Source organism: Musca domestica, unplaced genomic scaffold, assembly GCF_030504385.1.
Source record: "Musca domestica strain aabys unplaced genomic scaffold, Musca_domestica.polishedcontigs.V.1.1 59, whole genome shotgun sequence".
Classification (NCBI taxonomy): Eukaryota; Metazoa; Arthropoda; class Insecta; order Diptera; family Muscidae; genus Musca; species Musca domestica.
In genome coordinates this window covers 1,759,123-1,783,953 of record NW_026712362.1, presented here as the reverse complement: position 1 = coordinate 1,783,953, position 24,831 = coordinate 1,759,123, and the positions used below count along the sequence as shown (strand labels likewise).

General features: G+C 34.6%; 2 protein-coding genes across 4 annotated transcripts in view; one reads left to right on the top strand and one right to left on the bottom strand.

The window, feature by feature from the left end:
* Positions 1-1,386: 1,386 nt before the first annotated feature.
* LOC101887360 (collagen alpha-1(XXII) chain-like) lies at positions 1,387-9,782 on the top strand. 2 transcript variants are annotated; one of them, XM_059129043.1, is made up of 9 exons: positions 1,387-1,594; positions 5,574-6,028; positions 6,106-6,297; positions 6,509-6,874; positions 8,336-8,546; positions 8,606-8,722; positions 8,784-9,203; positions 9,266-9,502; positions 9,560-9,782. In XM_059129043.1, the coding sequence occupies exons 1-9, from the start codon at positions 1,516-1,518 to the stop codon at positions 9,730-9,732; spliced, it is 2,250 nt and encodes a 749-aa protein (XP_058985026.1). In that variant the 5' UTR covers positions 1,387-1,515; the 3' UTR covers positions 9,733-9,782. The 2 variants fall into 2 exon arrangements, with proteins under 2 accessions (XP_058985026.1, XP_058985025.1); XM_059129042.1 differs by having other exon boundaries at positions 1,387-1,597.
* An 11,284-nt stretch (positions 9,783-21,066) lies between these two features.
* LOC101894358 (uncharacterized) overlaps positions 21,067-24,831 on the bottom strand; it is a 206,390-nt gene continuing 202,625 nt past the window's right edge. For both annotated transcript variants that reach the window (XM_059129034.1, XM_059129035.1), the window contains exons 4-6: positions 23,978-24,526; positions 23,730-23,914; positions 21,067-21,596 (exon numbers count right to left, since the gene is read on the bottom strand). In XM_059129034.1, the coding sequence (XP_058985017.1) occupies positions 21,461-21,596; positions 23,730-23,914; positions 23,978-24,526 (870 nt within the window). In that variant the 3' untranslated portion in view covers positions 21,067-21,460. The remainder of the gene's footprint in view (positions 21,597-23,729; positions 23,915-23,977; positions 24,527-24,831) is intronic.

The window sequence follows — 24,831 nt, the reverse complement described above, 5'->3', positions numbered from 1 at the left end:
TGTATGTCTAGAAGAGATAGAGAAGATCTTCTATGCCTAGGAAAGTTTGAGAAGGTCTTCTATGCCTAGGAGAGCTTGAGAAAGTCTTCTATGTCTAGAAGAGCTTTAGAAGTTCTTCAATGTCAAGAAGAGTTTTAGTAGCTCTTCTATGTCTTGAAGAGCTTGAGAAGGGCTTCTATGCCATTAAGAGCTTTAGAAGCTTTTTTCTATGTCTAGGAGATCTTCAGATAGTATTTTATGCCTAGGAGAGCTTCAGACGGTCGTCTATGCCTAGAAGAGCTTCGGACGGTCTTCTTTATCTAGGAAAGCTTCAGAAGGTATTCCATGGCTAGAAGAGCTTCAGAATATCTTCTATGCCTAGAACAGCTTGAGAAAGTCTTCTTTGTCTAGAAGAGATTGAGAAGGAAAGCTTTCGAAGGCATTCTATCTATAGAAGAGCTTTCGAAGGTCTTCTACCTATAGAAGAGCTTTGGAAGGTCTCATATCTGTGGAAGAGCTTTTGAAAGTCTTCTATCTACAGAAGAGCTTTGGAAGATCTTCTATCTACAGAAGAGCTTTCGAACATCTTCTATCTATAGAAGAGCTTTCAAACGTCTTATATCTATAGAAGAGCTTTTGAAGGTCTTCTATCTGTAGAAGAGCTTTTGAAAGTCTTATATACATAGAAGAGCTTTCGAAGGTCTTCTATCTATAGAAAAGCTTTGAAAGGTCTTTTATCCATAGAAGAGCTTTCAAAGGGCTTCTATCTATAGAAGAGCTTTGGAAGGTCTTCTATCTACAGAAGAGCTTTCGAACGTCTTCTATATATAAAAGAGCTTTCAAACCTATTATATCTATAGAAGAGCTTTGGAAGGTCTTCTATCTACAGAAGAGCTTTCGAACATCTTCTATCTATAGAAGAGCTTTCAAACGTAGGTCTTCTGTCTATGGAAGAGGACTTCTATCTATCGAAGAACTTTCGAAGTTCTTCTATTTATAAAAAAGCTTTCGAAGGTCTTCTATCTATAGAAGAGCCTCGGAAGGTCGAAGATACTTTTAAAAATATTTTTTAGGGAATATCAGATTGAAGATTGTATATTTTTACAAAAAAAAATATGTTGAAAAATACGATCGAGGACGTACAGAAAATCTCAAAATCTCACCCTTATTTATTATTCAAATCTTTTAGTCATTTTTCCCTAAAGGGTTAATATTCAATACTTTGTTTTCAAATCTCTGTTTCAAAATAAACAACAGCAACTCAAAAAAAAAAAAATAATCAAAACTACTAACTCCAGCCAGAATATTGGGTTTCATTTAAGAGAAATCGACGAGACACATTTTGATGCTCCCCAAAACTGTTCTTTCAATTGAATACGTTTCGATTCCTATCAGTTGTGATTTGAACTTTAAACGAATTGGAACGCGATTTTTCTAAGCGGAACAGATACACATTTCCACACACAATTTTAATAAAGTGAACAGACAATGTGCTAAAAAATTTAAGAGGAAGTAATTGAAGGAAAATTCTTAAAGATGTCGAGCCAATTGAAAAGAATATTGGTTCTATTATTTGCTTGTCAAATATTGCAAAATGCCGTTGCAGTGGGACAAGGTGGTGTGTAAAAGAAAATTAATTAAAAATATTTTAAATTATTTTTTTATTACAAAAAATGGAGCAGGAAATTAATTAAACATAAAAAATCAAAATAGTGAAAAAAATCTAAAAATTATATTTCGATACCGTAATTGTGAACGTTAATAAAAAAGGAGGGACAAATATCCTCAAGAAATTGCATCCAAATTTAATTTAAAAAAATTGAATTTTTTGTAATTTAGTGTCGCCAGGTTTCACAATGTATTTCCGGTCAAAATACATTTTTTTGATTTTTTGTCATTAAATTTCAAATTCTCATCTCAACAAAGATAGTCTAATAAATGAGTGTTCTACTTTGCATTCTCTATCACCAGCAAGACCAATAGTGTTATCAAAAAAATAAAAGACACAACAAATATTTAGTTGGTGTACGCCTTCTTCGTTAAAAGAGACAAAAATAATAATTGATGACCCCCCAAAGTGACCCAGAGATGAATTAAAAAATACCGAAAAAAGTAGACGGAAAGTAATTGATACTGTCTCAATTGCACAATATCGCGGGACTCGGAAAATGGTTCGAAGCGGCTAATAACGGAAATTCTAGAGTGCATTTGTAAAAGAGCTAAGCGTTTAGAAAAAACAAAGAAAATTTCATGAAATCTTAAATGGCCAGAAGATTTGGAAAGGATTTCTAAAGGCGTTCTAGGAGCTTCTATAGACAAAAGATATTTCAAAGTTCTTATATCGACAAAATATCCTATAGCAGATTTAAATTATAGAAGACATTTCAAGGGTCATCAATGGGCTGGAAATATTCAAAAGTTCTCTATCCGAAATTTTCCAAAAACGAATAAAAGAAATGGCTCTGATTTTTTAGCCAATGGCCTAATTGCCCTTTAAATAATATTTAAAAAACCACAATCTGAAAGTCTTTGTAAAATATTTTTTTAGTATCTCGAATATAAGAGATTTTGAAAAATTATTTTAAATCCCATTGAAAGACATTCGGAATTTTTTTTTTACAAAAAATTCGCGATATGAGAGTCATTGGAAATATTAAAAAATCGCCATCTGATAGGCTTTAGAAAAAATTCCAGAAGTTAGTAGCTCCTAAAAAACACCATCTGGCAGCCTTTGGAAAAAATGCAAAGGAAAAAAGTCCAAAAGTCAATAGTTCTAAAAGAACTGTTGCCTTTTCAAAAAAAAATATATATTTTTAAACAATCTTATACTCTTTGGAAAATAAATTTTCTCATTTTAAGCCGGAAAAATACCTTTAAAAATATTTTACGAAAATTTTCAAAATCTAGGAGACTTTGGAAAAGAAATCATCGCAGTATTCGAAAAGTATATTTTCTTTAATTCCATGTCCTGATAGTCTTAGAAAAAAATTTGTGTTTACAATTTTAAAATTTGATAGTCCTTAGAAAAATATTTTTTAAAAAACACGAATATTTGATTGTCCTAAGGAAAATATATTTTTTTCTTTATAAATTCTTAAAATTTCGAATCTTACCTAAATCTAATATATTTATAGGGTGAGATAAAAAATGAAGTTTTTAATAAATTTTACTGAATGAAAGCAAAAAATGTCGGAAATAGCATCAAATTTTTGAATAAGTTTACATATTTGTTCGAATTGGTCAAACGGCCAATGAAACCGTCACCGTCACACGCTGCCAGAATGTTGTTCTGCGGCATTTTGGCCCATTCCCGGTGAAGCGCTTGCTTGAGGTGATCTATACTTTGGTGTTTTTTAGTGCCAACCTTGCTTTCAAAAAAACTCCAGACGCAATAGTCTAACAGATTGGTATCCGTAGATTTTGGTGGCTATTGTGCGCTGGAAATGAAGCGAGGAACCTCATTTTGTAACCATTCTTAGGTGGCGCGTGCTGAGTCCTGTTCGAATGTCCAAGGTCTCCGCCCAATATTTTTGGCGTGCCCAGCCCAAGGCTTTAATACACCCCAGAATATTTTGCGCGATAATATTCGGCATTTATTCTGATGCCACGGTCGATTAATACGAGCGGAGAGCTACCATCGGCTGTTATGACGGTCTACACCATCACCATGGACGGCGCTTGAGTTGCGGTGGCCAACCGAAGGTACACATTTTCAGCTGACCTCTTTGGCAAGTAAACACTATCATTTTGTTTGTTTACAAACTGCTGGACAACGAATGTTTTCTCATCAGAGGAGAAAACCAAATTCGGCCAAGCGAAGCAAATCTTTAGCTCTTTTGAGTCTATTTTCTTTTTGTTGCGCTGTAAGTTTTTGCAATTTTTTGGAATTTCAATGGCTTTACCCCGAGCACATTTTTCAATATTTGCCGAATGGAATATTGCGATATGTTCAGCTCACTAGCCATTTTTCGGCCACTGCGAGGCGGGTTTCGATCAAGTCGCTTCTTTACTTTTGTAACCATTTCTGCTGATGTTGCTGTTTTCTTCCGTCCACTTCCTTGACGTCGGGCTACGTTCCCAGTATCACGGTAACGAGCGAGACACAAAAGATTTATTCACATTTAAATGCTGGAGTGCTCTAACGATAGTCATTAGTGGTTTTCCAACCAAATATAAAGAAATCACTCGATCACGCTTGAATTCCATCACGAATAACTTTTTTTCTGGAAAATTCTCACCAAAAAGCTTTTGTAGGCTTGTAAACAATATAATTAGCTGTCACTGGAATAATTTCAACAGCTATCGGACGAGTGGCTTAGAAATGACAGCAGTCTGAAGTTGGTTGCAGTTTTTTCATCTCGCTCTGTAGTTTTTTGCAGTTTTTTCGTCTCACAATATTCTTATTTCCCATTTTGATTATATCAGCCCTATTGGTTTGCCCCAATCCAAGCTGTGCCAAATTTAGTACCATTTGGTACACTTTAGTACATTTTTTCACAGCTACCTGCATCATACAGTCCAACAGAAATCTAATTTTCAAATATCAGGATTACAACTCGATTGGTTCTCCGAAAATGTAAATTGTACTAAATTTAGTACCATTTGGTACACATGAGTACGAATTTCCAAAACTACCGTCATACAAGTCTTCTAATAAAATAGTAATTTTATTTCCAAAATTCCGGATTCCAACTCTATTGGTTCTCTGAAAATTTAAACTGTACCAAATTTAGTACCATTTAGTACACATCTGTAAGAATTTCCAAAAGTACCTATATTCCTCAGTCCTAAAATGCAATAGAAATCTTATTTCCAAAATTCAGGATTCCAACTCTATTGGTTCGCCCAAAACTTTAAATTGTACCAAATTTAGTACCATTTGGTACACATGAGTACGAATTTCCAAAACTACCTACATTTCTCAGTCCCAATATGCAATTATAATCTTATTTCTAAATTTCAGAATTCCAGCTCTATCGGTTCTCCTAAACCGAAATTGTACCAAACTTAGTACCATTTATTTCTTTTCGTACACATAAGTACACATTTCGAAAACTTCCTTCATATCCCGATCCTACACTCCGCCAGCAATGGTAATTTTAAATTTCAGGATTCCACCTACATCCCTTCCTCCAAATTCAAATTGTACTAATTTTTGTACCGTTTAGTACCTTTCGTATACATGAGTACACACCTCCGTAACTACCATTTTACATCGACTCTACTTCTCAGCCTTGACTCAGTTACCAAATTTCAAGGCTTTAGCTCTAACCGTTCACATCATACGAAATAGTACCGCATGTAGTAGATTTTAGTACTTTTCGAACACTTATAGTACGAATTTCCAAAAATCCTTCGGTACATCTATCATATACTTTATCAGTGACCCTCATTTCAAATTTAAGAGTTCTAGCTGTACTGCTTCCTAAATACAAAGGGTTCCATATTTAGTACCTTTAATACCTTTACAACCCAGCTTTATCCGACCCCTTCGGGCCAAGAGTGACCCTCAACCAAAATTTCAAGATTACAGCTACAGCCGTTTCGTCGTTTCTTAAAAAAAAAATTCTTAAATAATCCTTGCTTTTCCACAGTTCACAATGGCCACGATTACTACGACGAAGATGAGGATGGCGATTTTGTGCCCGTTGAACCGTGCAACGTTGTTCGACCCGGCGATCCCGATCTAACCACCTACGACATTCTCCACTCCTATCGTTTCGATGAGTATCAATACGAGGCCCAGGGCGTGACACAAATCGGCGGTTCGACAGGCTATCAGCAGGCCTATCACATCAGTGAATATTCAAATATGACCATCGAATCGTCACGAGCCTTTCCCAAGGGTATACCCAATGAGTTCTCGTTCGAGTGTACTTTCCGAGTGCCACAGCAACAGCCCCGCTACGAATGGTATCTGTTCGAGTTGAGCGACTACGAATATGAATCGCTAATGAGTGTGACCATAAATCCGGGAATAAATGCGATTGAATTTTCATTGCCAAAATTTGATGGTTCACTGCAGACGGTGACGTTTGAGGAAATCGAGGTGGGATTTTTGGAGGCAACTTTTTTCTGGAAAATATTTATTTTTTATTTGTTTTTTTTTTTCTGGTTCTCCAAAAGATTTTTGATCGTTCTTGGCATAAGGTCATGTTGGGTGTCAGTCAGGATGGTGTACGTCTGTGGGTGGATTGCAAACCTGTGCCGGATAATCGTGGCAGTTTCAAGGCCCCCTTGGATGTTAGGGGTCCCATTGATGCCACCGATGGTGCCTTTACTGTGGCCCGCACCTGCTCCAGCAAGGAAACAGTTCCGGTATGTTAGATCATAGTCGGCAGCTGCAGAAATATTTTCTGAGAAATTTTAGAATTTATTGGCGGAGATGGAGGTGAACGAATTCCTTTGTCTGCGCTCTCTCCCAAAACCCTCTAAAAATTTTCAAAAGCATTTTCTGATTTTCCTCTTTTCTCTCTCGTCTCTCTCGCCCTCTCTCTCTCTCTCTCTCTCTCTCTCTCTTCCCCTGTAGATCGACTTACAATGGATGATATTTAGCTGTGACAAAGACAAACCGGCCACAACAACCTGCGACGACCTACCTCAATACATTCAAACCAACACCAGTCGCCCTCATTACGAATGGCCAAAACCAAAACCAGAAACAACAACCACCACAAATCGTTATAGGCCCGATAATATTGAAAGCTCCACAACGCCTCGGGAACCTTTTAATATCGGATATTTAGATACAACAACAGAGAAATTCTGGAACATTGATAGTACCCCAACGTATTCGTTCCATGGCAAGGAAGTCATAACATGTCCCGAACAGTGTCCAAGTGGTCCACCCGGCCTACCGGGACCACCAGGTCTCAGGGGTTTGCCCGGAGCTCCGGTAAGTGGAAGATATTTATTATACCCTACACCACATAGTGGTAAGGGTATTATGTCTTTGTGCATTTGTTTGTAACATGGAGAAGGAAACTAGATAGACCCATATTTACTTTTGAGAACCTTCATAGAATCACTTTCTGAGTCGATTTATGCATGTCAGTCCGTCTGTCCGTCCGTCCGTCCGTCTGTCCATGTATTCTTGTGAACAAAATGTAGGTCGCATTTGTTATCCGATTGAGATGAAATTTTCCAAACAATATTTTTTTGGCACTCCACAACCGTAATATTTGGTACCAGGTATTAGATGGAGCACAGAAATAGCTGTTTTAAATTTTATCGAAATCGGTTCAGATTTGGATATAGCTCCCATATATATCTTCATCCGATTTCGGGTTAATTGACCACCAAATGGCCAATATCAGCCCAAATGGCCCGAATTTTGGCACATGTGACCGAGATTAGCCTTAAAGCAAATACAACAAATTTGGAGAAAATCGGTTCAGAAACAGCTATAGCTCCCATATATATCTTCATCCGATTTCGGCTTAAATGTGCACCAAATATCCACTATCAGTCCAAATTACCTGAATTTTGGCACACCCAACCGAGTTCGGCCTAGAAGCAAGTATATCAAATTTGGAGAAAATCGGTTCAGATATAGCTATAGCTCCCATATATATCTTTCATCCGATTTGGTGTTTGAGCCTCTCACATGCGTAATATGCACTCCACAAGAATGATATTTGGTACCAGATATAAGATACAGCCCAGAAATAGCTGTTTGTAATTTTATCGAAATCGGTTCAGATTTGGATATAGCTCCCATATATATCTTCATCCGATTCCGGGTTAATTGTGCACCAAATGGCCGATATAAGTCCAAATGGACTGAATTTTAGTACATCGGACCAAATTCAGCCTAGAAGCAAGTATATCAAATTTAGTGAAAATCGGTTGAGATATAGATATAGCAACCATATATATGTTTCATCCGATTTAGAGTTTTAGTCCCATACATTCGTATTATTCACTCCACAACCGTGATAATTGGTACCAGGTATTAGATGGAGCACAGGAATAGCTGTTTTAAATTTTATCGAAATCGGTTCAGATTTGGATATAGCTCTCATATATATCTTCATCCGATTTCGGGTTAAATGTGCACTAAATGGTTAATTTCAGCCCAAATCACCAGTCTAAAAGCTAATACGTAAAATTTGGAGAAACCCGGTTCAGAGACAGCTATAGTTCGTAAAATGCACGATAGAATTAGATAGATTTTGATTTTGTACCAAATATCATAGAGCTCTGAAATGCCCTGTATAAACCTTTTTACGAGAGCTCTACTAAATATGCATAGTGGTGTAGGGTATCATATAGTCGGCCCCGCCCGACTTTTGAGCTTTCCTTACTGGTTTTTGAATTGAAAAAGAAAATATTTTTTTTTTTGAATTTCTAATAGGGTCCAGCTGGTATTCCCGGAAATCCAGCTCCCTCAATTGGTACATACGGCCAGGTGGCTGGTGTAAAGGGTGAGAAGGGTGAAGCGGGCCTGCCGGGCATGTGGGGATTGAAGGGTGAAAGAGGAGACAATGGTCTGCCTGGTGCCCCAGGCATGAAGGGCATTGCTGGTCTGCCAGGTCCGCAGGGACCACCCGGTTTTGGCGTACAAGGTATGAAGAAAACCTGAATGTCCTTGGAAGAAAATTTCAGAAATATTTTTTTTCTCAAGGTCCCCCCGGTGAATCCGGTGAAAAAGGAGACAAAGGTGACAGAGGTTTGCCTGGTCCACCCGGTCCGCCCGGAGTTGTCTCCCCCCAAGATGGACAATTGGGATTGGCAGTTCAAGGTATGTAACCCAAAGAAACACTAACACATAAATATATAACATGTCTCACTCACCATTACAGGTCCTCCTGGTGAACCTGGCACACCTGGAGAAAAGGGCGAAAGAGGTCTACCCGGCTTAGATGGTGCCGATGGACGTCCTGGACCCCCTGGTCCACCTGGCCCTCCTGGACCAGCCTCAATACATAACGAAGCTGGTTGGGAAACTAAGACTGGTCCCATGGGACCACCTGGTATGCCCGGAGCACCAGGTCAACCTGGTCAACCGGGCCCTCAAGGTATGCCTGGAACGCCCGGTCTTCCTGGCCAACCGGCTGATAATTTTAATTACAATTTTGATGAGGGACGCATTCGTGATATTTGCATGGCTGTGGTGCGGGATTATATCAGTGAAATTTCACACAACCTTATGGGACCACCTGGTCCACCCGGACGCAGGGGTGTAAGTCGTCCAGGACCACCTGGACCTCAGGGCATACAGGGTATGTAAAAGGGAAATTATTCCCAAGTCCTTAATTTAATGTGTATTTCAACATTTTTTTAGGTGAACCTGGTCCTCGAGGCCCACAAGGTGAGCGTGGTTATCCTGGCCTAAATGGCCACCCGGGGGCACCTGGAGAAATGGGCCCACCCGGACGTGATGGCGAAAAAGGTGATCGTGGTTATCCCGGTGAGGGTCGTGAGGGACCCATGGGACCACCTGGAGCCCCAGGTCCTGCTGGAGTGGGTATTGATGGCGCTCCCGGCAGACCCGGTGAACGTGGTGACACTGGTAAACCAGGTTAATTGACACACACATACTGGTGGTATTGGCAAACAAGTAACCGTTTTGTTTTAGGTGAACCCGGTACTCGTGGACCTCCTGGCCAGCCTGGCAGTTGTCCAGATTGTAGTTCATACATGGCAGCCTATACTTATCCTCTGCAATTGGCCCAACAGCAATGGAGCAATAAGGGACCGCAAAATAACAAAGGACCCCAAAATTACTACAACAAGGGACCGAATTATTGAGGATGGCTAGAGGAAGAAAATGGTAAAAACCAATAATAATGTGTTCACAAAGCTGCAAAAGTAGCCAATAAGAAAATATATTATGTAATCATTTAGAGTCGAAATAAATATTGAAATAAAAAAGCCAAGCTGTTTCTGTCCTTAAAAAAAAAACATCTGGAACAAAAATAATTTTTAAAAATCTACGTTGATGTAGCTTTTAAAAAAATAATTTTTAAAAAATCTGCGTTGATGTAGTTTTTGAAAAAAATAGTTTTTTAAAAATCTACGCTGTTATAGTTTTAGAAAAAAATTAAAAAAATCCACTTTGTTGTAGTTCTTTAAAAAAATAATTTTTAAAAAATCAATGTTTTTGTAGTTTTTGAAAAAAAAAAATAAAAATCCAGGTTGTTTGTTGTAGTTCTGGAAAAAATGATTTAAAAAATCAATGTTGTTGTAATTTTGGAAAAAAATATTTTTAAAAAAAATCCAGTTTATGAAAACATTTTTTTTAAATCCACGTTATCAAATCCAGGTTGTTGTGGTTTAAAAAAAAATTAAAAAAAAAAATAAGAAATCCACGTTGTTGTAGTTTAAAAAAAAATATATTTTGGAAAAAAATATATTTAAAAAAATGCACCTTGTTGAGCTTTTGAAAAAAAAAATCTAAAAAGAAAAAAAAATCCACGTTGTAGTAGCTTTTGAAAAAAAAAAAATCTAAAAAGAAAAAAAAATCCACGTTGTAGTAGCTTTTGAAAAAATAATTTTTAAAAAATCCACGGTGTAGTAGCTTTTGAAAAAATAATTTTTAAAAATCCACACTGTTGTATCTTTTGAAAAAATAATTTTTGAAAAATCCACGTTGTTGTAGTTTTTGAAAAAATAATTTTTAAAAAATCCACGTTGTTGTAGCTTTTGAAAAAATAATTTTTAAAAAATCCACGTTGTTGTAGCTTTTGAAAAAATAATTTTTAAAAAAATCCACGTTGTTGTAGCTTTTGAAAAAATAGTTTTTAAAAAATCCACGTTGTTGTAACTTCTGAAAAAATAATTTTTAAAAAATCCACGTTTTTGTTGCTTTTGAAAAAATAACTTTTAAAAAATCCACGTTGTTATAGCTTTTAAAAAAAATATTTTTAAAAAATCCACGTTTTTGTAGCTTTTGAAAAAGTAATTTTTAAAAAATCCACGTTGTTATAGCTTTTAAAAAAAAATATTTTTAAAAAATCCACGTTTTTGTAGCTTTTGAAAAAATAATTTTTAAAAAATCCACGTCGCTGTAGGTTTTCAAAAAAATAATTTTTAAAAAATCCACGTTGTTGTAGCTTTTGAAAAAATAATTTTTAAAAAATCCACGTTGTTGTAGCTTTTGAAAAAATAATTTTTAAAAAAAATCCACGTTGTTGTAGCTTTTGAAAAAATAATTTTTAAAAATTCCACGTTGTTGTAGCTTTTGAAAAACTAATTTTTAAAAAATCCACGTTGTTGTAGCTTTTGAAAAAATAATTTTTAAAAAGTCCACGTTGTTGTAGCTTTTGAAAATAATTATTTTTAAAAAATCCACGTTGTTGTAGCTTTTGAAAAAATAATTTTTAAAAAATCCACGTTGTTGCTGCTTTTGAAAAAATAATTTTTAAAAAATCCACGTTGTTGTAGTTTTTAAAAAAATAATTTTTAAAAAATCCACGTTGTTGGGTCTTTAAAAAAAAAATAATTTTTAAAAAATCCACGTTGTTGTAGTTTTTGAAAAAATATTTTTTTTAAATATCCACGTTGATGTAGCTTTTGAAAAAACACCTTTAAAAAAATCCACGTTGTTGTAGCTTTTGAAAAAAATAATTTTTAAAACATACTAATTGTTGTAGTTTTTGGAACAAATATTTTTTATAAAATCCACGTTGTTGTAGCTTTTGAAAAATAATTTTTAAAAAATCCGCGTTGTTGTAGTTTTTGAAAAAAAATAATTTTTTAAAAATCCACGTTGTTGTAGCTTTTGAAAAAATATTTTTTTAAAAAATCCACGTTGTTGTAGCTTTTGAAAAATAATTTTTAAAAAATCCGCGTTGTTGTAGTTTTTGAAAAAAAATAATTTTTTAAAAATCCACGTTGTTGTAGCTTTTGAAAAAATATTTTTTTAAAAAATCCACGTTGTTGTAGCTTTTGAAAAATAATTTTTAAAAAATCCGCGTTGTTGTAGTTTTTGAAAAAAAATAATTTTTTAAAAATCCACGTTGTTGTAGCTTTTGAAAAAATATTTTTTTAAAAAATCCACGTTGATGTAGCTTTTGAAAAATAATTTTTAAAAAATCCACGTTGTTGTAGTTTTTGAAAAAAAATAATTTTTTAAAAATCCACGTTGTTGTAGCTTTTTAAAAAAAATAATTTTTATAAAATCCACGTTGTTGTAGCTTTTGAAAAAAATATTTTTTTAAAAATCCACGTTGTTGTAGCTTTTTAAAATATATTTTTTAAAAAATCCACGTTGTTGTAGCTTTTGAAAAAAATAATTTTTAAATAAATCCACGTTGTTGTAGCTTTTGAAAAAATAATTTTTAAAAAATCCACGTTGTTGTAGCTTTTGAAAAAATAATTTTTAAAAAATCCACGTTTTTGTAGCTTTCGAAAAAATAATTTTTAAAAAATCCACTTTGTTGTAGCTTTTGAAAAAATAATTTTTAAAAAATCCACGTGTTGTAGCTTTTGAAAAAAAAATAATTTTTAAAAAATCCACGTTGTTGTAGCTTTTGAAAAAATAATTTTTTAAAAAATCCACGTTGTTGTAGCTTTTGAAAAAATAATTTTAAAAAAATCCACGTTGTTGTAGCTTTTGAAAAAATAATTTTTAAAAAATCCACGTTTTTGTAGTTTTTGAAAAAATAATTTTTAAAAGATCTACGTTGTTGTAGCTTTTGAAAAAATAATTTTTAAAAAATCCACGTTGTTGTAGCTTTTGAAAAAATAATTTTTAAAAAATCAACGTTGTTGCTGTTTTTGAAAAAATAATTTTTAAAAAATCCACGTTGTTGTAGCTTTTGAAAAAATATTTTTTAAAACAAATCAACGTCGCTGAAGATTTAAAAAAAATATTTTTAAAAAAATCTACTTTTTTGTAGTTAAAAGAACTAATAATTTTTAAAAATCCACACTATTTTTTGGAAATAAAACACATTTTCTTTGGTTTTAATATTTTTTATAATTTTATTTTGTGTTTTCTCGTTTTTTTTTATTGTTGTAATTGTTATTTTATAGTAATATCAATAAGTTGTTGATTTGTTTGTTTCTTATAGATTTGTTTTTTTATTTATACTGTTAACATAATAGTGTTACAAAAAAAAATATTACAATAAAAAAAAAAATAAAAACAAAATTGCACAATTTTTGGTAATTTAATAATAAAAAACTAAAGTTAAATAAAAGTTTACTTAATAGTTAAAATTATTGTTATTGTTATTATTTTTGTTTATTAAAATTTAAGATTTAACAAGACAATCATCCGCGTTATGTTATGTATGTCAGTATGAATAGAATTTACAAAAAAATGGCACATGAGCTTCTAGTTTTTTTGTTTAAAGGTTATGTTAGGGTCGTTGCCTAAACATAACCTAAAAATAATAATAATAATATTTAGTTGTATTTTTAAAAAATATATAACCTATAGAATTTTTCACTTGGTTGCAGAAACAAAAAAGTTGAGATTAACTTTTTTACGACTTAATTTAATACAGGGTTTTTTTTTGTAAATTTTTAATTTTTTTTTTTTGTATTTTTGTAGTATCAAAAAATTATTTAATTTGTTTACAATACTTTGTTTTTTATTAATATTTTTTATTAATTTATATTCTTTTTTATTTGAAATGCATTGTGTTTTCTTATAACTAATTGTGTCTGTGTGTGTGTTTGTCAATATTTAGCCAAGGCCTTAAGTCTAGACTTTTTGAATGTGTGTCTGGGTTTGAGTTATTTTCTGTCACTAAACGTTTGTCTTTTTTTCAATTTATTTTTTTATTTCGAGTTTTGGAGTTTTTTTTATTGTCCTTAAAATTATTAAAGTGTATTCGTTTTTCTTTTTTTGTTTAATAAACATAACTTTTGACCGATATTTTTTTTTTTTTGGAATACTTTTGAACACAAGAGTCTATTTGAAATGTCATGAAATTGTTATAAAAAAAACCCTATAACCATGGACTGTTTACGAAGCATTTGAAAACTATTGTGGTTTAAGTATTTCCCATTTTGTGTTGAATTTCAATTTTTGTAGTATTTTCTTTGCAGCTCCTATATTTACAATGTACAAAAAAATTGTATTGTAAATTTTATTGGTATTTTTTGTTTTGTATTTAACAATAAAACAAAAAAAATCCTAAAAATACAATCAGTCGTTTAAGAAAAAAAGGAAAAGAATATTAAGTAAAATAAATAAATTAAAAGCTAAATACATATTTTGTGTGTGTGTGTGTATGTGGATCGAGCTTTGGTCTTATAATAGTATATAGATTTTTTCCATTAATATTCTACCGGGAGGATATTCAAATGTTGTTGGGGGAAAGTAAAAAAATCAGAAAAAATGGACTGACAAAGCCATTCTCATGGCATTTCATTTTAGCAATAAATTAGTTTTAATAAAGAACGAATAAAAAAAACAGCTAAGTTCGGCCGGGCTGAAGTTTTAATCCCCTCCACCATTTCGAAAGAACTTAAAAAATTTCAAAAAATTCCGAAAACTACCTCTTTAATAAAAATCGTTACATGGCGGTTATACGAACACGTGGACCTGCATACGAAAATTTTTGACTCTCTTCACAACATTTTTTATTTTTTTTATTTTGTTTTGGATAAGGATTCCTTGAAATCGATCGATTTTAGGTATATAGTGTCTTCGGCGATATTGTGGATAACCATACGAGGATTATTTTGGTTAGATGTATTAAACCTACAACGAGTGAAAAAGAGGTATTTTTGGGTACTTTTCCGAAAATAGGGCTAAAAAGTCCTTTTAAACGGGATCGTAGCAAGTCAAAATATTTTACAAAATTATTTGTCATAAAATTCTACTATAGGTCCTAGAAGACAACAAAAGTCTAAATCTAACCTAAACGCCAGGAATACATAATTATTAAAAAAAAACACGTTTTAGGGTTAAAGCCGTACTTCATACGAGTTTATGCAAAAATCTCCCAGAAAACATTGTTTTAGCAAAATGACTGCAGAGACAAAAATATTCCTAATCAAATTTCACTATAAGTCTCCAAAGAATCAAAATTTCTATTTTCATTGTATACCAAAAATACAGATACATCAATATTGCAAAAAAAAAAAAAAAATGGCAAAAATAACTCCTAATTTTTTGATAAATTTTTTCTCGTTCTTTTTTCGAGTTGACGCCTGAAAGTAACATAAAATCTCGTTTAAGGCAGATGGTGTCAAGAGAAGAAATATTCTACACAACATTTCATTAAAAATCTCAGAACAAACTATACCTCTAGGTAAAATAGTTTTTAAGATAAATACATTCGAAATTTATAAACTACAAGTGAAAATTATGAGAATGGGATTTTTTACTGTTAATTTAATACGTTTCAACTGTAAGCCAAAATCTCACTTAATACTTCACTTTAGAAATATGACGTCAAAGACAAAACTGTTCCTCATCACATTCGACTGTATGTCACCTATGAAAAGAAATCTCTAAATCCATTATATATCAAGAAATTATTGCCAATAAATCGCGAAAATATTTCAGAATTTTTTGATAATTTTTTTCTCGCACTTTTTTCGAGTTGACGCCTGAAAGTAACATAAGATTTCATTTTGTGACGAAGATTTCAAAAGAAGAAATATTCTACACAAAATTTCATTACAAATCTCAGAATAAACCATACATATAGCTACAATATTTTGAGCCAAAATCTGCCTTAATACTTTACCTTATAAATACAGGGTGAGTATGAAAAAACTGCAACCAACTTCAGACTGTTGTCATTTCTAAACCACTCGTTCGACAGCTATTAAAATTATTCCAGTGACAGGTCATTATATTGTTTACAAGCGTACAAAAGCATTTTGGTGAGAATTTTCCAAAAGTTATTCGTGAAGGAATTCAAGCGTGATAGTGTGATTTCTTTAAATTTGGCTGGAAAACCAAAAAAAATGTGAATAAATCTTTGGTGTCTCGTACCATCGCTCGTTACAGTGATACTGGTTGCGTAACCCGACGTCAAGGAAGTAAACGGAAGAAAACGGCAACATCAGCAGAAATGGTTCGAAAAATAAAGAAGCGACTTGATTGAAACCCCCGTCGCAATGGCCGAAAATGGTTCGTGAGCTGAACATATCACAATATTCCATTCGGCAAATATTGAAAAATGAGCTCGGGGTAAGGCCATTCAAAAATTCCGAAAAGTGCAAGAACTTACACCGCCACAGAAAGAAAATAGACTCAAAAGAGCTAAAGAGTTGCTTCGCTTGGCCGAAAGTGGTGAAGTGCCGAATTTGGGTTTCTCCGATGAGAAAACATTCGTTATCCAGCAGTTTGCAAACAAACAAAATGATCGTGTTTTTACTTGCCAAAGAGGTCGGCTGAAAATGTGCACCTTCAGTTGGCAACCAGAACTCAAGCGTGGGCCATGGTGTGGTGTGGGCCGCCATAACAGCCGATGATTGCCCTACGCTCCTATTAATCGACCGTGGCATCAGAATAAATGCCGATTATTATAGCGAAAATATTCTGGAGGGTGTATTAAAGCCTTGGATACGCAAACATTTTGACCGGAGACCTTGGACATTCGCACTCAGCAGGCGCCACATAAGAATGGTTACAAAATGAGGCGCTACGCCGGGAATGAGCCAAAATACCGCATACCAACATTCGAGCAACGTGTGACGGTTCCGTTGGCCGTCTGAAGGCCATAGTAGGTGAAAAAGGTGACCAATTCGAACAAATCTAAACCTATTCTGGAAAGCAAGGTTGACACTAATAAGTATCAAAGTGTCGATCAATTTAAGCAAGCGCTTTGCCGGGAATCAGCCAAAATACCGCAGAGCAACATTCGACCAGCATGTGACGGTTTTATTGGCCGATTAAAGGCCATAATTCTTTCCAAAGGTTACCAATTCGAACAAATCTAAACTTATTCTAAAATTTGATGCTATTTCCGACATTTTTGCTTTCATTCAATAAAATTAAAAAAAAAATGTCAAAATTATGGCATTTGACTTTGTTGCAGTTTTTTATCTCCTTTAAAAATCCTTTGATTTCCAAAAGTGTACAAGAGGGGAGAATCTGCCTTCTTTATTTCTGGTTACATGTGGTTTTTATTTTTCGCTCTACTTTCATATACTGTTAAATTTTGCCTGCAATTTGTTTTGTTTGTTTTTTTTTTTTTTTTTTTTTGTTTGCACAGTGCACTGGCGAGAATATGAGGTAATGCCTCCTAGATTCAACATAAAATCTGCCATGAGGACTCTTCAAGAGATACTTAAATTAGCTGTGCTTTCGAAAAGTGAAAACGGTTTCATCCTCGTCAAATTTTATTTTTAATCCTCGAATGAATGAAGATATTCAAAATTTCTTTTGTTGGACTGGCAAAAATTGCGACTTTCCTTCCATCCGTTAAAAATTTGGTTATTTTTTCAAATTAATTAAGGAAGACAATTTTAAAAATTGGAAAAAAATACCAAGATATTTCAAAACGTATTATAAGAACATTTTCAAAGCTCGGATCTCCACTTTTAAGAAAATATATGTATATGTATAAATACTTTAATGGAATTCAAACTATTGTTTAAAATTAATAAGGCAAAAAAATAATAAATTTTTTAACATTATGACTGTATGTACAATTGACACTTAAAATAATAAACAAACTATTTGAAAAAAAAAAAACAAAAAAATACATTTCATAGATTATCGAGTAAATTGTTCGTTTTCTTAAAACAAATTTTGGTTTCTAAAAGCTAAAGCTTAAAAGCTATATCATCGTATATAATTAATTCTTATGTAATAATATATTGTTGTATATACTCGTCGTCAACTGGTGTGTATGGTTTTATAAATCTAAATTCCGTATGGTGTCAAAAAATTGGTATTGTGTTGTGTGTGTGAAGATATAGCGAAAAATACCCCTTGGAATGGAAGACAAAAATAAAGAAATTTAAAGAATTGCTCAAAAACAAGGGAAGTGCTGAGCGACACGTTATTGAAATGGATCCAATTTTCTATTGGATTATCAAAGGCAGAATAGTCATTAAAATCAATTTTAATGAAAAGAGCTAAATTCCTTTAAAGTCGCTCAAAGTAGAGAAGGGTCTGGAAAAAGAAATTTAATAGTAGACATATGTTTCGTCTTTTTTTTATTTTATATCTGATATATTCGAAATATTTGTATTCCTTAATAAAAAAATATCCAACAAATAAAAAAGCAGCTAAGTTTAGCCGGGCCGAATTTTTAATACCCTCCAACATTTGGAAGGAACTTAAAAATTTTCAAAAAAAACTTCCACTTAAATGAAAACTGTTATATGAAGGCTATACGAAGACCTGGTCCTGCTTGCGAAGTTTTTTGCCATGGGCTGTTGTACCCATTATGACCTACATATACCAATTTTTAGATAAATCAGTGGAAAACTAGGCTGTAGTACCCATTACGATCTTCCAGTACGAATTTTGAAATAATTCCGGTAAATAATGTCGCTAAAATCATGAAAATACCGAATATAGGGAGGTACCGTTATATTGGGGCTATACGAAGACTTTGACCTGAATACGAAATTTTTTACCATAGGTTGTAGTACCCATTAGGATCTTCAAATACCAAGTTTGAAACAATTCCCGTAAATAATGCCGTTTAAATCATCAAAATACCGAATATGGGAAGGTACAGTTATAGGGGCCTATACGAAGACTTGGACCTGCATACACAAATATTTGTCATAGGTTGTAGCACCCATTACGAACTCTAAATACGTAATTTGAAACTACTCCGGCGAATAATGTCGCTAAAATCATGAAAATACCGAATATAGGGAGGTACCGTTATATTGGGGCTATACGAAGACTTTGACCTGCATACGAAATTTTTTACCATAGGTTGTAGTACCCATTAGGATCTTCAAATACCAAGTTTGAAACAATTCCCGTAAATAATGCCGTTTAAATCATGAAAATACCGAATAACGGGAGGTACCGTTATATGGAGGCTATACGAACACTTGGACCTGCATACACAAATTTTTGTCATAGGCTGTAGTACCCATTAAGATCTTCCAGTACGAAATTTGAAATAATTCCGGTAAACAATGTCGCTAAAATCATGAAAATACCGAATATCGGGAGGTACCGTCATATGGGGGCTATACGAAGACTAGGACCTGCATACACAAATTTTTGTCATAGGCTGTAATACCCATTAGGATGTTTAAGTACCAAATTTGAAACAATTCCCGTAAATAATGCCGTTTAAATCATGAAAATGCCGAATATCGGGAGGTACCGTAATATGGGGGCTATACGAAGACGTGGACCTGCATACACAATTTTTTGTCATAGGTTTTAGTACCCATTAAAATCCTTCAATACGAAATTTTAAATGATTCCGCCGAATAATGTCGTTGAAATCGTCAAAAAATTGAATATCGGGAGGTACAGTTATAGGGGGCTATACGAAGACTTGGACCTACATACAATAATTTTTGTCATAGGTTGTAGTATCCATTACGAACTTCAAATACGAAATCTGAAATAATTCCGCAGAATAATGTCGTTCAAATCATGAAAATACCGAATATCGGGAGGTACCGTTATATGGGGGCTATAGGAAGACGTAGACCTGCATACGCAATTTTTTGCCATAGGTTGTAGTATCCATTAGGATCTTTAAATACCAAATTTGAAACAATTCCCGTAAATAATGCCGTTTAAATCATGAAAATACCGAATATCGGAAGGTACCGTTATATGGGAGCTATACGAAGACGTGGATGTGCATACGAAAATTTTCGCCATAGGTTGTAGTACCCCTTAATATCTTCCAGTATGAGATTTGAAACGATTCCGCCGAATAATGTCGTTCAAATCATTAAAATACCGACTATCGGGAGGTACCGTTATATGGGGGCTATAGGAAGACGTGGACCTGTATACGAAATTTTTTGCCACAGGTTGTAGTACCCATTACGAACTTTAAATACGAAATTTGAAATAATTCCGGTAAATAATGTTGCTGAAATCATCAAAATGCCGAATATTGGGAGATACCGTTACATGGGGGCTATACGAAGACTTGGACCTGCATACACAAATTTTTGTCATAGGCTGTAGTACCCATTAAGATCTTCCAGTACGAATTTTGAAATAATTCCGGTAAATAATGTCGCTAAAATCATGCAAAATACCGAATATCGGGAGGTACTGTTATGTGGGGGCTATACCAAGACGTGGACATGCATAAACAAATTTTTTACCATAGGTTGTAGTACCCATTACGATCTTCCAGTACAAAATTTGAAATAATTATATGGAGGCTATACGAACACTTGGACCTGCATACACAAATTTTTGTCCGGTAAATAATGCCACTAAAATCATCAAAATACCGAACATAAGGAGGTAGCGTTATATGGAGGCTATACGAAAACATGGACCGACATGGCCCATTTACGAACTTAATCTGCCTACTGGTTAACTATGTATGTATGCAAAATTTTAGCCTTCTATCTCAATTCGATCGAAAGATGAATTACAATAGACAGATAGACGGACTGACAGACGGACATGGCTTAGAATTTTACGCTAATCCAAAATATGTATACTTTGTAGGCTTAATTATGAATATTTCGAGGAGTTACAAACGGAATGGCAAAGTTAATATACCCTTCATAGAATGTTGGAGGGTATAAAAACTTGCAATCATTTCCGTACAATGGCCAAAGATTTGGAACTATTTACTAATTATTGTTTAATTAACTTTTCTTTATTTGTCCAATCAAAATAGTCTTTTAGGGCAGACCTCCTTCCCTTGGGGTATTTTATCTAATTATTTTACGTGTATCAATTTCAAATGCACATTTTTGTTGGGCTTACTATTTTTTTATATAAAAAAGGGCTTACAAATTATGGGTCTGTCTAGCAGGTCAGATTCATAGTTGGATTTGTATATTTTTCTGTTTCTAATAAATAAAAAAAAAACTAAAGACCTGTTTCCCTATGCCGATATGAAAGAAAAAGCGAACGAAAAATAGCATTCCAAATATGATTTTTGATTCGATTAAAAAAAATTAAATTTGGAATGATGTTTTTCTTTCGCTTTCAGATAGGTATCGACATAGAGAAACAGATTCTAAATAACTAATAAATGCATTGCTAATGAATTACTTTTGTGTTTGTGTATGTAAATGTGTCGCTGTGTATTGGAATACTACTTAATTCTACAATATTTTAATTTTTTTCACTATTTCTTTTTTTGTTTATAATTATTTATAATAATTTTTGGTTTTGCAACAAACGTTTTGTTAATGGTTATTTTTGTTTTAGTCAGTTTTCCCGGTTATGTTATGTAATTCTCTGGGTGTATTCATCTCTGTGGGAGCAGTCAAATGAGACGAAGTGGGATGGAGGGAGGGAATTGCATAATGCTGATACGTTAATAACGAACTCCTTTCATGTGATCCTTACATAGTGTAGAGTTTTTCTTGGGCGAGGACTATTTTTTTTCGTTTTGATGATCCTTAACGTCTATCATTCGATCAATCACCTTCAGTGCTCTGTACTCACAGTCTCATCTATATTACTGTCCCAATTGAATTCGGTAACACCCTGCTTGTAGTATATATTACCCAAATTGGCAAATCGTTTTTCAAAATCGTTGTCTCGTGCTTTCAAGTGTTCGAATCTGGAAAAAAGAGGTGGAAATTAGAAAAAAAAAAAAATTATAGGGAAATTATCAACAAAATTTTTATAAAAAAAGAAAATATGAGAAATATCTGATAAAGGTGTCTACAGACAAGCTGAAAAGGTCTTGGAGCTAATAAAGAAACCCATTTACGAGTCTAAGGTCCAACAGAAAAAATATTCTATAGACGAACCGAAAAGGAAGGGTTTAGATGAACTAAAAGTGGAGTCTCTGAACAAATTCAAAAGGGAGCAAATAAAGTGATCCATATACGAGTCTAAAAGCGGACATAAAAGAGATTTTTTAGATAAGCGGAAAAGGAAGTCTCCAGATTAGCTGAAAGTGGAGTCTCCAAAAGCGACAAAAGGAGAATCAATAGACGAGCGAAAAAGGGAGTCTATATAGATAAGCTTAAAGTGTCTCTGAATGAGTTTAAAGGGAGGCCCTGACAATATAAAAGAGAATCAAACTGATATGGAAGAGCAAAGAAAAGTGGAAAAATAAGGCTATAGTCGAGTGAAAAAGGCAATGGTAAGGGAACCTATTCACGAACTAAAAAGGGGATCTCCTTTCGAGCTAAAAAGGAAATCTTCAGGCGAGCTCAAAATGGCGGTCTGTCGACGAACGGAAAGGACTTTCTATAAATAGCCTAAAACTGGCAGAAATAAAGTCCATAGGCTAGCCAAAAGGCATTCCATAGACAAGCAGAAAAAGAGGTCTTTAAACATAAATTCTCTAATGAGCAGAGAAGACAGACAATCGAAGAGCAAAGAGGGTAGTCAATAAAATAACCGAAATATCCGAAAAGCGAGTCTATAGACTGGGTAAAAGGGAGTCGATAGACTAGCTGAAAGGGATTATATAGAGAAGGCGATACGGGATTTATGAGCAGCAGAAAAGAAGCCTAAGGACGAGCTAATGAGGGAGCTGAAGGGGAGTAGGAAAGGGTTTTATAGGCGTGCTGAATAGGTAAACTCTGTTGAATGGAAAAGGTGGGCAATAGACAAGTCCAAGGTAGTCTGTAGACTACCCGAAAATGGAACCTCTAGACTAACTAAAAGGACTTCTATAGGCGAGTTTAGCCAAACTGGAAATGGGATCTATAGACGATGTCTCTGGAGTATTCTGGGTGAGATGATAAGCAGAAGAAGGCTACATACGAGTGAAAAAAGGAATGTATAGGCAAACTGATAAGTTTATCAGTAGATGACGAGTAAAAAGGTATTCTCCAGGCGAACTAAAAAAGGTAGTCTATAGAGAAAGGTTTATAGGCGAGCTGACAGGATGTCTACCGTTTGATAGGCGAGCTGACAGGGATTATATCGGTCTATAGGCGAGCTGACAGGGAGCATATCGGTCTATAGGCGAGCTGACAGGAAGCATATCGGTCTATAGGCGAGCTGACAGGGAGCATATCGGTCTATAGGCGAGCTGACAGGGAGCATATCGGTCTATAGGCGAGCTGACAGGGAGCATATCGGTCTATAGGCGAGCTGACAGGGAGCATATCGGTCTATAGGCGAGCTGACAGGGAGCATATCGGTCTATTGGCGAGCTGACAGGGAGCATATCGGTCTATATGCGAGCTGACAGGGAGCATATCGGTCTATAGGCGAGCTGACAGGGAGCATATCGGTCTATAGGCGAGCTGACAGGGAGCATATCGGTCTAAAGGCGAGCTAGGAATATAAGAGTATCAATTTATAGGGAAGGTGATAGAGTCTATCGCTTTATAGTCGAGGTGACAGGGAGTCTATTTGAGAGCTGATAGGAGAGCTCTATGAGCCTGCTACACGTAGTTCTGTGGGTGAGTTTAAATGGAGCCTATTTAGACGATGACGGCAGGACTATCTTTAGGCGAAACGACAGGGAGTCTATCGCTACATTGCCAAATTCACAGGAAGTTTATAGCACTTTAGACGAGCTAAGAGGTAGACGATCGCTCAATTGGCTAGTAAAGGAGTCTATTGCTCTATAGACAAGCTGGAAGGGTGTCAATTGCCTTATAACCGACCTGGCAGGGAGTCTGTCTGCCTATTGACTACTGCGGAAATGTACCTATTAATGAAATAAATGTTAATCTCCATTTACTATATATATTCATCATGAAGCCTCTTGCCCCAGGTTACTTACCTTTCGAATAATAAATTTTTGGCAAAAGCATATAATTCTATATCTAAACTATTTAATTCTTCTATTTTTCTTCTTTGATCCGGTCTCAGATTGTGTATGGCCGAAACGGACAAAGTGTTATTGTGCTGTTCGAATGGAATGGCAAAGCGTAAATTGAAAGTCTCTTCGAATATGTACTGGGAGATCTGCAAAAGAAAAAACAAAAGTATTAAAAAATAATACTGCAATTATTTAAACCTTCCACTCACCTTTTGATACTCCGTCAAACCAAAATAGGCCATCGATGCCAAATTCCTCTTGGCACTGGCCAACATTACCCGATCCCTCTCATGGGCAGGCATTGCCGATTTATTATAACATCCAACCAGTGCTAAATCGGCCAACATTCGTGTCTGACGATTTGTGGCCAGATTCGATTCACAACCGGCAAAATCATCAATGGTTACATCCAACCAATCATCACCCTTATAACAGGGTGGCAGTTCCTTCTGTGTCGCTTGTCTACCCAGACACCAATGGCGTGAATTTTTCCATGTTGCACCACGTTTAACATGGCGATATTCGGACATATAACGCGCCAAAGGTTCTCGTATCAATGAGATATAGAAATATCTCCGTTTTGCCGATTCACCTTCGTTTTTATCCAACACTTGATCGACGCAGCTGGTTAGCTCTGTCCAATCGGCATGTAGACCACATCTCCAGCCCGTGGAGTATCGTGAAAATAACCAATTTTCATTACGATGTGGACGGAAACAATAGCAACGTTTGCGTTGTCGCTGGCATTCGCAGGGACGCTAAAAAAGGGAGAGAGAGAGAGAGAAAAAAAAAAATTAAACGAAGTTAAAAAAAGATAATATTGGTAGCCTGCGTAAGGATCTACATCGGTGAGCTGAAAGGGTGTCTATACGCTATATGAAAAGTGAGCCTCGGGCCGAATAAAACCAGAGTCAGTAGACTAGCTGAGGTTGTTTTTTAAAGATAATCTGAAAGGGGGTATCTAAAATGAGAGTTAGTAAAGGTCTGTCGACGAACTTTACAGGCTTGAAAGAGAGCCCCGATCTAAAAATATAGACGAGTTCAAAAAGGGAGTCTAATGCCG

Coding starts and splice junctions, on each gene's coding strand:
- LOC101887360 (XM_059129042.1), top strand. CDS start 1,516: ATGTCGAGCCAATTGAAAAGAATATTGGTTCTATTATTTGCTTGTCAA. Junction 6,029..6,105: donor TGACGTTTGAGGAAATCGAG/GTGGGATTTTTG, acceptor GTTCTCCAAAAG/ATTTTTGATCGTTCTTGGCA. Junction 8,547..8,605: donor ACCCGGTTTTGGCGTACAAG/GTATGAAGAAAA, acceptor TTTTTTCTCAAG/GTCCCCCCGGTGAATCCGGT.